Source organism: Gouania willdenowi, unplaced genomic scaffold (genome assembly GCF_900634775.1).
Source record: "Gouania willdenowi unplaced genomic scaffold, fGouWil2.1 scaffold_215_arrow_ctg1, whole genome shotgun sequence".
Taxonomy (NCBI): domain Eukaryota; kingdom Metazoa; phylum Chordata; class Actinopteri; order Blenniiformes; family Gobiesocidae; genus Gouania; species Gouania willdenowi.
The window spans coordinates 560,186-574,581 of NW_021144969.1; the positions used below are offsets into that span (position 1 = coordinate 560,186).

Genomic DNA, 14,396 nt, shown 5'->3' on the forward strand with positions numbered 1-14,396 from the left:
GTAAATGGTAATAAACTCAATAAATAATTTGATTATGTGTTGCATTTTAAAACAATGTGTTTTTGTTACATTAAAGCACACCTGCTTGTCTTGATTCTTCTTTGGGTGTGCTCTCAGTAGTTGGAACCCCTTGGAAGTTCTTCTTCTCCGTGAACCTACAAAACACAGATCACAGTTATCCTATATAGGTAGAGGTAACCCTCAGCACAGTTGTGGAGTGTCACTGCAGGAAATAGGGGTTTACCTTTTCAAAAATCCAAACCTATAACAGGTAAATGCTGCCACAATTAGAAGCAACAGCCCAAAAAGGCTCCATCCTATGACGAGGCTCGGTGGCGACACTGATGAAACAAAGACAATATACATGACTGAGCATGCTCTAGCTTTTGTGCATGACTGACTCTTAGACTAGTGAGCACTGAGCAGTCATTCATTAACTTCATCAGCTCATTCTTTGCTTTGTCACATGGTATGATTTTCCTGGTCATTCATAGGAATCTTCTGAACCAGACTTATGTTCAGCTGTTATTATTATTAGGACGACTTCATAAGAATGGAATTCAACTCTAGGCTGTGCATTTTAGTCACACAAAAAACACACAATTAAACGTGTACTAACAAAGTCAAACTAAGTCCTGAAAAGTTCCGATGAAATGATCATGAAGCTAACCTCACCTGAAAGCACATGAACAAAGACCTGAGCACTTTGTCGGCCGTAGAGGTTTGAAACCTCACAATGATACAGGCCTTTCAGATCCAAGGACCTACTGAGAAACTTCAGCTGTGCACCTTCAGCCCTGACACCCGACAGAGGCAAAGCCAGTCCGGACCTAAAAGATCACAACAAAGACTCAGCTGGATCCAAATTACCAAAAAAAAACAAAACGTGTATTTCCAGATTGGAGATCATCTTCATTTCTTCATTTTCCAGCAAATAAATCGAGCTAAGATGCTAACATGACAATGGCTAACAACAACATCTAATTGAGTATTCTATGTTCTTTGCACTTCTTATACCGAGTCCATTCACTTTAAAACAGAATATGAGTAGTATGCCAGGTATGGCGTCATAGGCGGGGTTTGAGATTGTTGCCGGGGGGGGGGCAAACTCCGCGTGTATGGCATTGCATTGCTGTGGATGTGATTTGTTAAAAGCCCATAATCAAAATAATGAAGCTCTAATATCATTGTCTTAGATTGGATTGTCAAACTAAGAGATTAAATACTGGGAGTACAAGACCTGGTCCAGTTGAAAGTTGGTTCAGGACGAGCTTCACTTATACAAAGCAGAGAGTCATCTGAAGATTCAATGATCCTGACATTAGAGGGTGAAACTGAAAAAAGAAGAAAAAAAAAGAGGGAACATCATCACGTCATTAGTAAATCACAAATAACAGACATTCAAAGACTGTGGGATGGTGGTGATGTTATTCAGTCTGTTAAAGGGACGTAAAACTTGGAATAGAAAAAAATCTATTTTACATTTGATGTGAAAGCAATAATGTGTATTAATTCCTCGTATAACATTATTTTCAAATAATTTTCAGGGAGTGTGCATTGCTACTCTCCAGTAGAACAGGATTCTTTGATTTTTAATGACTGTGTTTCAGTTTTACTCACAGAAAAGTTGCAGAAAGAAGGGCTGGAACTTGTCTGTGTCCAGTGCCACACTGCTGACAACGCACTGGATCAGCTGGCCATCTAAATCTCTTGTGGGCACTCCAAACAGTGAGCTTTTTGTGGTCGTGGTATCGTTGTCATGTCTGGTAGAGTTGGTTGTCACTCTAACCTTTGCATTGCCAGTGACCCACCTCACCTCTCCAGGGGGTCTGGCAGCAGCGGCTGTACATGTAGCGAGCAAAACCTCTTCACTACCCAGTACCACACTCTCATTCTTAAGGCTTGTGACAGGAGGCACTATAGGAGAATGAGGAAAAACATCAACATTAACTGGGAAAAAAAATGGAAAAATATAGAATTTCAATGTTCAGAAACCATGTAAAATACTGTGTACCCAGCAGATTTAGCGACACTTCAGTCTTGTGATTTCCACTTTCAAGCAATAAGAAGATACAGCTGTAGCTTCCTTCATCCATGAGAGATGCGTTGGACAACTGAAGGGATCCATTCTTCTCGGTGAAATTCCCAACAAATCTAAACCTATCATCCGTTAACTCAATCGGATATTTTCCATTTTTCTCAAGGATAATGAAAAAGTTGTCTCTGAAAGGTCGTCCCCGGGTGCTCCTCTGCCATAAAATCTGCTTTAGCGTTTCCTTAGAGTCTGTCAGTTGGCAGGGGAGGGTGACAGTGGCCCCCTGTACCACAGTCACCCTTCCACCAATCACCTGAAGCCCTGCAAGATAAACAGGAAGTCAAATTAGAATTGGAACCAAACCCATTTAAAACCCTCAAGTCTCCACATTTTCCAAACATATTGGCGCTCATTTATCAACCATGCGTGAGAACGCGTGTAAATGGAGGGTTGCAACTAACGATTGTTTTAATAGTCGACTAGTCATCGATTATTGAAACGATTAGTCGACTAATCGAATGACAAATCACACATTTATTTGCTCTATGTTGCTACCTAGACTGGTTCACTTTGTTGGGTGGGTGTCTGGTCTGAACCAAGTAGCGGTGCGTGATCGTCACAGCTTCAGGTAGACTGTGAAGAGCAGAGCTACCAACATCTACAGACCATCAACTTTCCTGCACCTGTGGCTATCCTTACGTTTTAAATCCCCGGTAAGATAACTAAACTAACAAAAACACTATTCTGGAAGAAAATAGAGATTTTAATTGTGTGGGAACAGATTCATTTCACCACCAATTTGCTGGTTAAATATGCATGCTTTATGTGTGGCAAGAAATGAACATTTAGCATGTGTTGACCACATGATCATGCATTTTCAAATCCAAGTTGCTTTATAGCCTTTCAAATACATTAACTAAAAAAATAAATAAATAATAATAATAATTATATAACATTGTGTTCATGTAAACTGAGATGCGTAAGAAATTGAAGATGCAAGATACTGTTTTATTTCTTTTATTTTAAACTGTTTTTAAGTTGCCATTTACAACATGATCAATTTAAATCAAATTAAATAAAACATTATTCTATATCATTTTAACTGTATAGAATTTAATACACTTTATTGTCTTCATTCAGAAGGTCTTTTTTTTTGGCTCCAGGAGGACTTTAATCCAGGTGAGATGAAGTTAAATAGTTCCTTTGAGAGTAAAGGTTGCAGACCCCTGACCAGGGGAAGATGGTTAGGAGACCCCACTATAAGAGCTGGACCCTCTGAATTGAATTCCATGCGGTGAAGCAATGCAGATGTTAAGTTGGTTATGCTACTGTTAAGTTAATTCAAGTACAGCATTTCTGCAAAGTAAAAAACAGAATACATGTAACCTGTTGTTATGCTTTGCTGTTATTTAAAATGTTTTTGTTACGTTACGTAAACCACTATAAAAACTCAAATTCGAATGGGAAAAAGTTAGTTTTTTTTTTTTTTTTTAACTATGAAAGTCACTAACATTTTTAACGAAGCATTTTTATTGCTTGTGTGGCAAATCTAAACTATATATTTCAATAACGTATATACAGATGAATAAAAAACAGTTATATATAGCTATTTACAGTGAAATGGAAGCAATGTCTCGTACAACTATTAACAAAGTATGAATCACAAATACAGGAAAAGACAAATTATTTGTGCCTCATTGTGTTGCTAGAAAACAAAAATTCTGCTTCTCAACTCTATCTATCCTTTATTTATCCCTCATCCTTTATATTTATCCCTCATCCTTTATATTTATCAGTATTATTATTATTATTGTTGCTGGTTGTTCTTGACAGCTCAAGAACATGTCACAGAAAAACACGCGCACATTTTTCCCCTCATAACTTCACTTTAAATTATCGACATGATTTAAAAACTGGTTTGTAGTTTGATATCGGCACTTTCGACACGGGTCGCCGCTATTGGCTCTTTTAAGCGATCACGTGATCAGGACGCGCCGGCGCGTCCGTCGGTCCCAGAGGGTTAATAACCCGTACAAACTAAAACGATAACGGCTTTAATGTCGATGATATCGATTACTAACAAACTACACTGATATGATTGTGTGAATACGGTCTCACACACAGTCAGTGGCGGATGCTTCAAGACTACAAGGGAACCTCAGCTTCCCCTAAAATCAGTGGTCAAATATGTAGTGTTGTGTGTACATTTCATTGACTAAATATATGACAGAACACATGTATGTTTAGTTCAGAATCAGCTTCTTATAACAGGAAACTGACAGTGACAGCGTGACGTTCTTCATTCATTACCGCAGCGTCACAGTGTTAATAAACAGTGGTGAAGTTCAGCTTCAATTGACTTCAATGGGAGAGGATTTAGTGGTTGATCCACTGCAGTCAAACTAGACGCTCATTGGATAAATGCTCGGTTATGACGCACTTAGTCCCGCCCATCGGACGCCGGGCTTCACAGGAGGTCTATGGAGCAGTGGGCTGGATCTGTCTGTTCCGGACGCTGGAATAATGGATGATGATTGGATGATCTGTCTCAGGCTAATTCAATTTTGATTGACAGCGAAATGAGCCAATCAGAGAGTATGACGTAAACACACAGGCGGGGTTTCCAAATATTTCAGTCCGTTGCTCTGTGTTGACACGGAGACTTTGCTGATCCTCTCATAGCGAATCAACTTCTGACAAACCTAGTGTCTGTTTTTGGTGTTTGTGGAGACTGTTACTGCTTGTGTTGTGAGACTTTTGACCAAACACTCACACTCCAGCGCGCAGCAGCTACGCGCGCGCGTGCGTGCGTGTGTGATAATCTACAAATAGTTGTTGACAACAAAATGTGAATTCTACTAGAATTCACATTTAAATAAACAGATACATTTTCTGAAGTAGGCAGAAAATGAGCTTCCCCTGCATGAAAGACCAGCAGCCGCCACTGCGCACAGTGCAGTGTATATGGTGATTTTAGATATAGCTTACCTTCTGAATGCCCGCTGAGCAGCAGCATGAACATGAGCTCACACCGAACTATCCATAAAAAACAGAAACAAATATCCTCCATCAAACCATCAGGGAAAATCTGCCCCTCACGCTCCTTAAAGCAAGTAGTGCTAGTAACAGTTGCAGAATGCGGAAAACCCTTACATACAAACATCCAGCCCTCAACATCCGGTCTGAGTTCTTCTTCTTCGTATGTAGTTTATTGGCGGGTGGTATTCTTCCACCTACTGTATCAGAGTATGAATCAGAGTTTTATCCTTTTCCCAAGTCATAATAATTATCATTATTCTTAATAACAATATCTTAAGAAAAAAAAAAACTATATTCTTCCCATAACTTCTGAATCATTAAGGAATTTGATTACCCTTTTCATTTTAACTTTATTCAAAACATTACCCACATTAATCTGCATCCCCTGACGGTGTAAATCCTGAAGCATAATTTGTCTTTGTCTTGCAAATCTACTACATTTTAGGAGAACATGCTCCACAATCTCACACAATCCTGTATCATGCTTTTTGATGAGATGTAAAGTTTTATTCAGCCTCGTATGTCCTGTTCTCAATCTAGTAAAGATCCTCTCTTCCTTGTTACTTCCAGTGATGCACCTCTTAGAACCCACGGTGCTCTGTATAGCATTTAAATGTCTCCCTGTGTTTGATGAGTCCCAACACTCCTGCCATTCTGCCGTGATATTTCTTTTAATAAATGACTTAGCCTCTGTCCTACTAAAACGTATGTCTATACTAGGGTCATTTGAAGTAAGGGCTTGTTTTGCTAATCTATCCACTGCCTCATTACCGCTTATGTGCTGGAATCCATAAAAATAAAATATTGAAAGCTGTCTGTACGAGTTTTCATAAATTTCATTCACCAAATCCTGTCTACTAGAAGACTTCAAATTTTGAGTTGCCATTAGAACAGAGCTTGAGTCTGAACAGATTAATATTTCTTTCACTTGTGATTCTTCTATCCACTGTAACGCTGATGAAATTGCCAACATCTCCACTGTAAAAAACTGCCAAATGGTCTGAGATCGGTTATGAGAATGCGCACTACTGGAAAATGAGTTTATGCTACTTCCGCTTAGCTTTTTTCTACTTCCGCCGTGCTGAGATAAAAAAAAAAGTAATTTCAAAGCTAAGGTTCAAAGCTAATGTTATTTGACGAGTGTTGAATGGCTCTTTATAGGAGTAGGCCTTTAAAGGCAGTAGGCCTTTAAATGCTGTTGCCATTAAATAGCGCGGAGATACCAAATGACCGAAGTAGAGACGCAGGCCTGCATTTATCTTTTGATATATTATCTAATTATATATTTTGCGTTTAGTTTTATGGAGGACAACGTTTATGTACATAAAAAAGAAAATTACGAAGTCCTACAGTTCGTAGGTATCGTAAATGCAGCAAGTTTCATAGAAGTCCAAGAAGTCCGAAATCCCCATTATGGTATTGGATGTGGGCGGGGCAGGATGTTAGACAGGTGTCACAGTCTGAGTGCATACTGTTATCCATATTATAACCAACTGTTTACATTCTTTTCATATGATAGAACAGAGTTGATATATAAACCATCTCTGTCAATGATCCTTTTCCCTTGCTACCTGCTTATGTTATTATATTTGTTGATGTCGAGATGCACAGTCCCATCACTTATTTATCACTTACCATTAGCATGAACACACCACAGTCCACGCTGCCTGCTTGTGCTGAAACATCCTGACAAAAATTCCAGAAGTTATTGACAACTCAATTGGATTTAAATATTTTTTTTAATAAAATGACATTTCTTGATACTATTTCAATGCAATAGCACATTTCACAAGGCATCTAAAAATAAATAAAAAATCCACCTTGTTTGAAACAAATGCCCAGGATCCTGGCCTCATCTGTGCAAACGCAAAAGGATAGCATGCTGAAATACACTATTAAAGACCTCACAACACATGATTGTGATGTGACATGACATTTGTGGGCAACATTTTAAACAGTTTAAGCTTTTACTATTCCATGCTTCATTCAGAAATAGCACCTTTTCTCATCGGCTCAGACAATCGATGGTCGATTAATTGGCTTTAAGTATAGTATGACTCCAGACTGTGCTACCTTAATATCCACAAATATAATGAACACATCTCCAGAAGGCTTCTTTGGAACACAGCAGAAGCAACATTGAACGGTTGCTAACATACTTAACTCTACTACAGAACAGTTCCTAAACATAACAATAGCGCCGTCTTTTTTACAGTGTATGGTCTGGAGGAGTACAAGATGGAATTGGTGACTTTTCTGCTTGAAAGGTAATGACTGCTGCTTGATTTACATTATGTGCAATCTAAAAAAAAAAAAAAAAATCAGGATTATAACAATGAAAAAAAAAATGTGAATCATATTCAATCATAGTCAAACACTTCGTTTGCACTTTTTCCCACAAATAATACAATTGAAAAGCTTATTGTTTGATTAGAAAGAAGAAGATATGTAGTCTATGTGGGTAGATAAAACTGTGTGAAGTAAACGCTGTTTATCTGCTAATGACCCCCTTAATTTTCTAAGAAGAATTTAGAATTTTTTTCTTTTTCTTTTGAACATGAAATCAACAGCAGTGTATCTCACAATGAAAAAAAATTATAATAATAATAGTAATAAAAAATTTAAATACAAAAAATTTAAAAATTTAAATAAAAAAATATAGTTTCACCGGGGGGAAAATCGACTAACATGCCTAAATGCACACATGAACGGGTTTAGAGATAATAATAATAATAATAATAATAATAATAATAATAATAATAATAATAATAATAATAATAATAATAATAATAATAATAATAATAACGTCTTACCGTTCAAAAGTGCATCACAAAATCTAATCCGCTATAGCTCCATTCGCTACAATAGTAAACTGAACACTTCCGGGAACAATTGTGAGGCTCCATGAGCCGCCATTGCTGTGAAAAAACGAACCATTGGAGTGAACGAAGTTGTCGCAACTCTCTTGGGTCAGCTGATGGCTGAATTTGTCAATCGAATTAAATAAACAGTTTAATAAAAAGAAAAAAAAGAAATAAAAAAAATCATGGACCTGGTTAATGCAGGTGTACCTCGTAAATGTACATTTTCAAAGAGACAAATGACAGCTGCTGCTGGTTGGAGCTAAACGTGACTATGCAGCGCCATCTTGTGCCGGAGGAATGAACTGTTCATAAATCACGGATTTGTCAAACATATTAACGTGAGTTGTCCTTTACACATTTTTGAATTTGAATAATGGCTTGTGTTATCAACGAGAACAAAAAGATGACAGTCGTATATTCATAAACGGGTTTGAACTCGAGACGTGTATTCCCTTACATTTTTTTTTAATTGTGTTTTATTTTTAAATCAATGGTAATTAATAATATACACTAGATGATAACAATGATATTAATAATCAGTTACATTGCATATCACTTAGTTGCCAATGCACATTATTACCATTACCACCATCAAAATTGTATATTTAGTAGAAGAATAAAAAAATCAGATGGCCTTTCAGGTGGAGTTAAAACCTCTGAAACAACAAAAAAACAACTCATCCTTCACATGAAGGCTTAGTGTTTCACATGGTTCTTATACGTAAACCAGGGGCAGATTATTGTGAAAATAAACATGCAATTTAACCAAAATGTTGTCTTAAATCATAGGCTATTTCACTAGTAAGATGAGCTGTTCATTTTATAGAACCTGGATGCTAGGCAGCCATATTCCTCCTGTTTCACACAACAACCTGCATACTCAGTATTTTATGTTTATACTTTATTCTTTCTGACTTTTTTCCTGACTATTTATGTCATCTTTCTTTTTGCTGGAAGCAAAGACTTTTTGTTATGACGGATTTAAAGGATTTTGATTCTGAGAAACATGGGAAACTGAAACACATACTGTACATACTTAAAAATCAAAGATATGACTAACAGCAATCATCCTCCATCATGTTCAGAGCCGACCGCGGGGTATTCATTCATTCATTCATTCATTCATTCATTCATTCATTCATTCATTCATTCCTTTGTCCGTTCATTCATTCATTCATTCATTCATTCATTCATTCATTCATTCATTCATTCCTTTGTCCGTTCATTCATTCATTCATTCATTCATTCATTCATTCATTCATTCCTTTGTCTGTTCATTCATTCATTCATTCATTCATTCATTCATTCATTCATGCAACCATCCATTAATTAGTTAATTCATGAATTAGTTAATTCATTCATTCATGCATGCATGCATGAATGAATGAATGCATTCATGCATGCATGCATTCATTCATTCATTCATTCATTCATTCATTCATTCATTCATTCATTCATTCATTCATCAATTACTTCATTCATTCATTCATTCGCCCATTCATTCATTCATGCATCCATCCGTCCGTTTGTTCGTTCGTTCATTCATCCATGCATTCATTCATTCATTCATTCATTCATTTAAAGCCATGTTCATTCATTTAACCAGAGGTGACTGTGCAGCAGAGGTGAAAGTAACAATTTACAAGTACTCATATTACTGTACTTCTTATATGGGTACTTGTATTTTTTGAAGTATATTTGGAATTCAGGGATTTTACTTGCACATTTTAAAAGAAGTAAAGTAATTCAATAATTAAGTAATTCACCACCAAGTACAGGTCCGTGATCCACTTTTGGGTCCCGGTCCACCAGTTGAGAATCAATGACATAGAGCACTGTCTCTTGTGCCAGAAATTCTAAGTTCAAGCCTCAACTGATGAATGCTCACTAAAATGCCACCTTTTTCCATTTTCCTTTGCTTGTTGCTCAGAATTGCAAAATTTCGTCCGAAATTACCTGGCCCCATCAATTGCTGTGCAGCAGGTATAACTAGATAATTATAATTATATATCTCTAATTCCCCACTTTAAAAGTGCATATAGCAGGTAATTATTTTTATATAGTTGGCAAATGCAAAAATTAAAGAAACAAATTGCTACATTTTAGTTTAATTCTTTTTTTTTTTATGAATGTCATAATAAGTGTTTATTTTATATGGTCTTGCTGTTACTGTTTTATCTGGAGTCACACCATAGGGCAAAATGCATTTCCAATGTACTCAACAAAGAGAATAAATGATCTCATCTGTCATGTTTGATTTGATGATCACTTGTAAAGTAATTACTAAATATATATATATATATAATTTTAAATTATATATAAAGGTTCATGGTGCATGCTGCTACTGTTACTACCAGTGATTTGTAGGCTGACATCACAGCTGCAGAGGGACAGAGCTGTCTGGGATTATAAAGGCACCAATCTATTGTGCACAGGGCACCTCATTTTACATCATCTAACAATTGTGTGTAATTTATGTGCAGCATTTGTGTGGATATGCATTAGTGCTCTGCGGCTGTTGTGCATCTTCACATGCTCCCTCCCACTCTTTTTTTATTTCTTTGTTCATCTGTATTGTGTTATATGTGCGTCAGTGCATGAATACTCTGGTGTTTGCCTCCTATTCCATCAAATCCAAGGTTAATGGATGAGATCTCTGGTATCCGTGGACTCAGGAGGCCCCCTAAGCCAATTTCAACTAACTTATGAAGGTCAAACAAGAATATCTGTTGGTGAAAGTTAGTCCTTATGCTCATTTATAAGCATTAATAGTGCAATCTTCTCATTGCCTGCTGCACAAAGGCTAAAGCTTCACACTTTAAACACGTAATGCTCAGAATCAGTGCATCCAAATGCAAGCATATATGGTTGCCTTTAGGACATAATCACTTTTGGCTTTGCAGACCTCAGAAAGAAAATGAATATAACAAATTAAAAGCCCAAAGCACAAAAAAAAAAAAAAAAAAAAAAAACCTAATTAAATGTACATGATGTGGTAACAGAGAGAGGTTGACTTCAAGGACTTCCCTCAGGACTGGAAATTCTAGATGTTGATGGAGGACACGATGAAATCAGAAATGACTGTGTTGTTCATCTATTTATGCAATTTTATGTGTTTTTATTCGTAAATGAATAATAGATTTTTTTCGATTTTTCACCCAGGGAACTAACGTTTCATCAGTTTTTACGTTATTCAGATATTCAGATGCATGTTCTACAGCAGCCCCCAAAGTAAACGTACAAAATGACAGAAAAAATACACGTCACGAAAGCAAGGATACATTAAAAATGACAGTAAAAGACAAGAAAAACACAGAAAATACTCCAAAAACAAACAAAACTACTGCAAAAATGAACAAAACAACAACAGTAGTAAACAAAAATTACTCAAAGAAATGCAACATGACAACACAAATACACAATATGACTCCAAAAAACATACATTTTACAGGAAAGATACACAAAAGGACAACAGAAATGCACAAAATGCCTCAAGACAATAACAAAAATACACAGAATGACAGGCAAACACACAAAATTAGTATAAAAAGTCTTTGTTGTTTCCTGTGTTAATGCTCAGACTGGTAATTATTCTAAATGATGACATGAATGTTGATAATGTGGCCCTTCAATCAAACAAACACATTTTTGTGGCCCCCGCTTGATAGAAGTCGCCCACCTCTGCTCTACAATATAGTTCACTTACTGTTGTATTTTTTTATTGTTAAGTTAGTATTTTGACTGTCATGTGTGCATGTAAGCTACAATAAACAGGCTGGCTGTGGTTTTCTTTTAGGATTCTGTTATTTGTACTTTATAATGATCCAGTGTGAGGAACAAATTATTGATCGCGTGTTTAAATAGCAACATCCGTTTGCGGCCAAAGCGTCCCTCTTTCCTGGCTGGTTTCACTAAAAATCAATTACATTTTGATTGGAAAATGTGACGTTTGTGAACTAAAATAAAATATTTTAGATTTAGGAGTTTCAATCATTAACCATTTGTTTAGAAAAATCGATTGATGAAGTAAAACCAAAAGTGTAAACCCAAGTATCTACCAGTAATCAACAACTTTTAGCTGTTTGCCACGTTTGCTAAACTCTTTACAGTCGAGTATATTATACCTATCATTCTTTAATATTCAAATTTGAAGCCTTGAGCTGTGCTGACTCTGTTATATTTTCTGTCATATTTTCTTGTTGTTTTTATGCTGTAAAGTGTCTTTGAGTGTCTCGAAAAGCGCTTTTAAATCAAATGTATTATTGTCATTATTATTACTAATTGCTTAAGGCATGTTATCAGATGACACACAGCCACAGCTTACCATACATCCAAATGTCTGTATAAAGATTTGGATGTGCAAAAAAGGCAGAGATATGCTTCACATATAAGTTTTGTAGGTTTTTTGCTTTCTTTTTAAAATTCACAAGAAAAAAAAAGGCTTTTTTGATGAGAACTTTGGGGGCAGATTAAGAAATAGCACCAATAGTAATGTTGGCTAAATGTATGGTTGACATTGTTGCACTCCCAAAGTTCGATTTAGCAACTGTTCCCAGGAGACCCATAACGAGAAAACAATCTTTTCGGCTTCCTCCAGTTCACACGGCTTCCTGCGTAGCAACAAAACAAAGCAGCATAGATCTGAGTGATTTATGTGAGACCTGGTGGGAGAACAATAGCTATTGAGTTTCATTTGTTTGAGATTAATTATTCATTTCAAGTAGAAAACATACCACTTTATATGTAATTACTATACCACTGTTCATAATGCAGAGCACTGGTGTGTGCCACTCTAATCACTCGTCACTGGAAAAAACAACCCACAAAGGGTTTGTTTCATATAATCAGGCCATGAGAGCAATAATCAAATAAAATTGTAGAAAAGTCTTTCAGGGTAGGGTTTTTCAACCTTGGGGTTGTGACCCCATGTGGGGTCGCCTGAAATGTAAATGGGGTCACCTGAAATATCTAGTGAGTGATGAAAAAAATATATTTTTAAAATTATTATTATTTTTTTTTTTACTGTATCCTATACTTTTACTTTCTCAAATAAAATGCACTAAAAAAAAATCTGTATTTGTAATTCAATAATATAAACTAAACTAATTCCAGAGGGAAAAAGTGTCAAATTTGGTGTCGCCAGAAATGTTTAATAGAAAAAAAAATGCTTTGATGCATTTTGATTGTTTGGAAATAGAAACTATAATAATTCTTGTGAAGTTGTTGCTGTACACAGCAAATTAGTTTTCACCCCCAAAACGGCTACAAAACTGTCTTAATCGCCCCCTAAAGTCACCATTTGTGGTTTGAATAAAATGTGTCAAATATAAGGTCTGCATGTCAAATTTGGCCCATCATAGCACACAATCTGGCCCATGATACATTTTTACAAAGAGAGAAAAATTACACTAAAAGCAAAGAATACTACGCACATTATCTACTGTTAAAGCAGCAAATAATGAAATAAATTATTTAATTAAATAGAATAGAAATAATATTACCAAGAGCACTCAGAGAGTGCAAACCTCCGCTATGCATCAAATTTCCTCTTTGTCAAATATTCACAGTAATCTGGATCAGTGATCCTGATCATGGTACAATGATCATTTACACTTTAAAGGCTTGAAATAAATTTATATCCCAATAATAACAATGCAGTAGGTCACTTTAGTGGGAACCTTCATTATGTCAAAAAACTGCGATGAAATGCACAATCCAGCTTTAATTAAAAAGAATAAAAGAATAATAAAAGACAATATGTAATAAGTAATTACTTTCATTACATTGTTAGAGATGTCATTAAAATTGTACTCATTCTTGTTTTTTGTAAACTAAATATTTGGCAAAATCTAAATTCAAATTGTCCAAAATTATATAACAAAATATAAAAATGTTTGTTTTTATTATTATTATTTTTAATTTTTTAATTTAATTTAATTTAATAACGCCTTTTTTTCTTTTTCTCTCAAAAAAATGGCATTTATCACTGATCGGTATATTTGGTAATTAAAATGTTACAAAGATAAATGTTATGTGAAATTTTGAAATGTACTTCCTTGATTTTATACAAAAGGGGCATAACCAAGCTTAAATTCTTCCTCTTTATATTTTGAAAATGTGAGTTCCAAATTGATTGACCGCTGGGTTTAATTTTATTGTGAAAAAATGATTTCCTCTCTTATATGTTTATTACATGTTGTTTTTAATCAGTTAGTTTTACACCACTTAATATTAAACTGTGCAAATGTTTAGGGTCGCCAAGCTATACGGATGCTACGTAGCGTCAGTGTTTATTTCAAAATAAAAGCCTAAATGATATTTCTAAGGAAATAGTGAGTGTTGCTGCTCAAAAATACAATTTAGCGGTCAAATATTTTTGCATGGATCACTTTTTACACAAAAACACGATGAGACTGTTTGTGGCTCCTCGGCTTTGAGGACTCCTGGGGTTTCATTGG

The 14,396-nt window shown here is 35.6% G+C and overlaps 1 protein-coding gene across 1 annotated transcript; it reads right to left on the minus strand.

The window, feature by feature from the left end:
• Positions 1-566: 566 nt before the first annotated feature.
• LOC114458929 (nectin-4-like) lies at positions 567-5,159 on the minus strand. Its single transcript, XM_028441309.1, has 6 exons — positions 5,024-5,159; positions 2,015-2,356; positions 1,621-1,917; positions 1,241-1,334; positions 676-830; positions 567-571 (listed from the first exon to the last, which is right to left on the minus strand). Exons 1-6 carry the CDS (start codon positions 5,055-5,057, stop codon positions 567-569), a joined length of 927 nt encoding a protein of 308 aa, XP_028297110.1. The 5' UTR covers positions 5,058-5,159.
• Between the last annotated feature and the right edge of the window lie 9,237 nt (positions 5,160-14,396).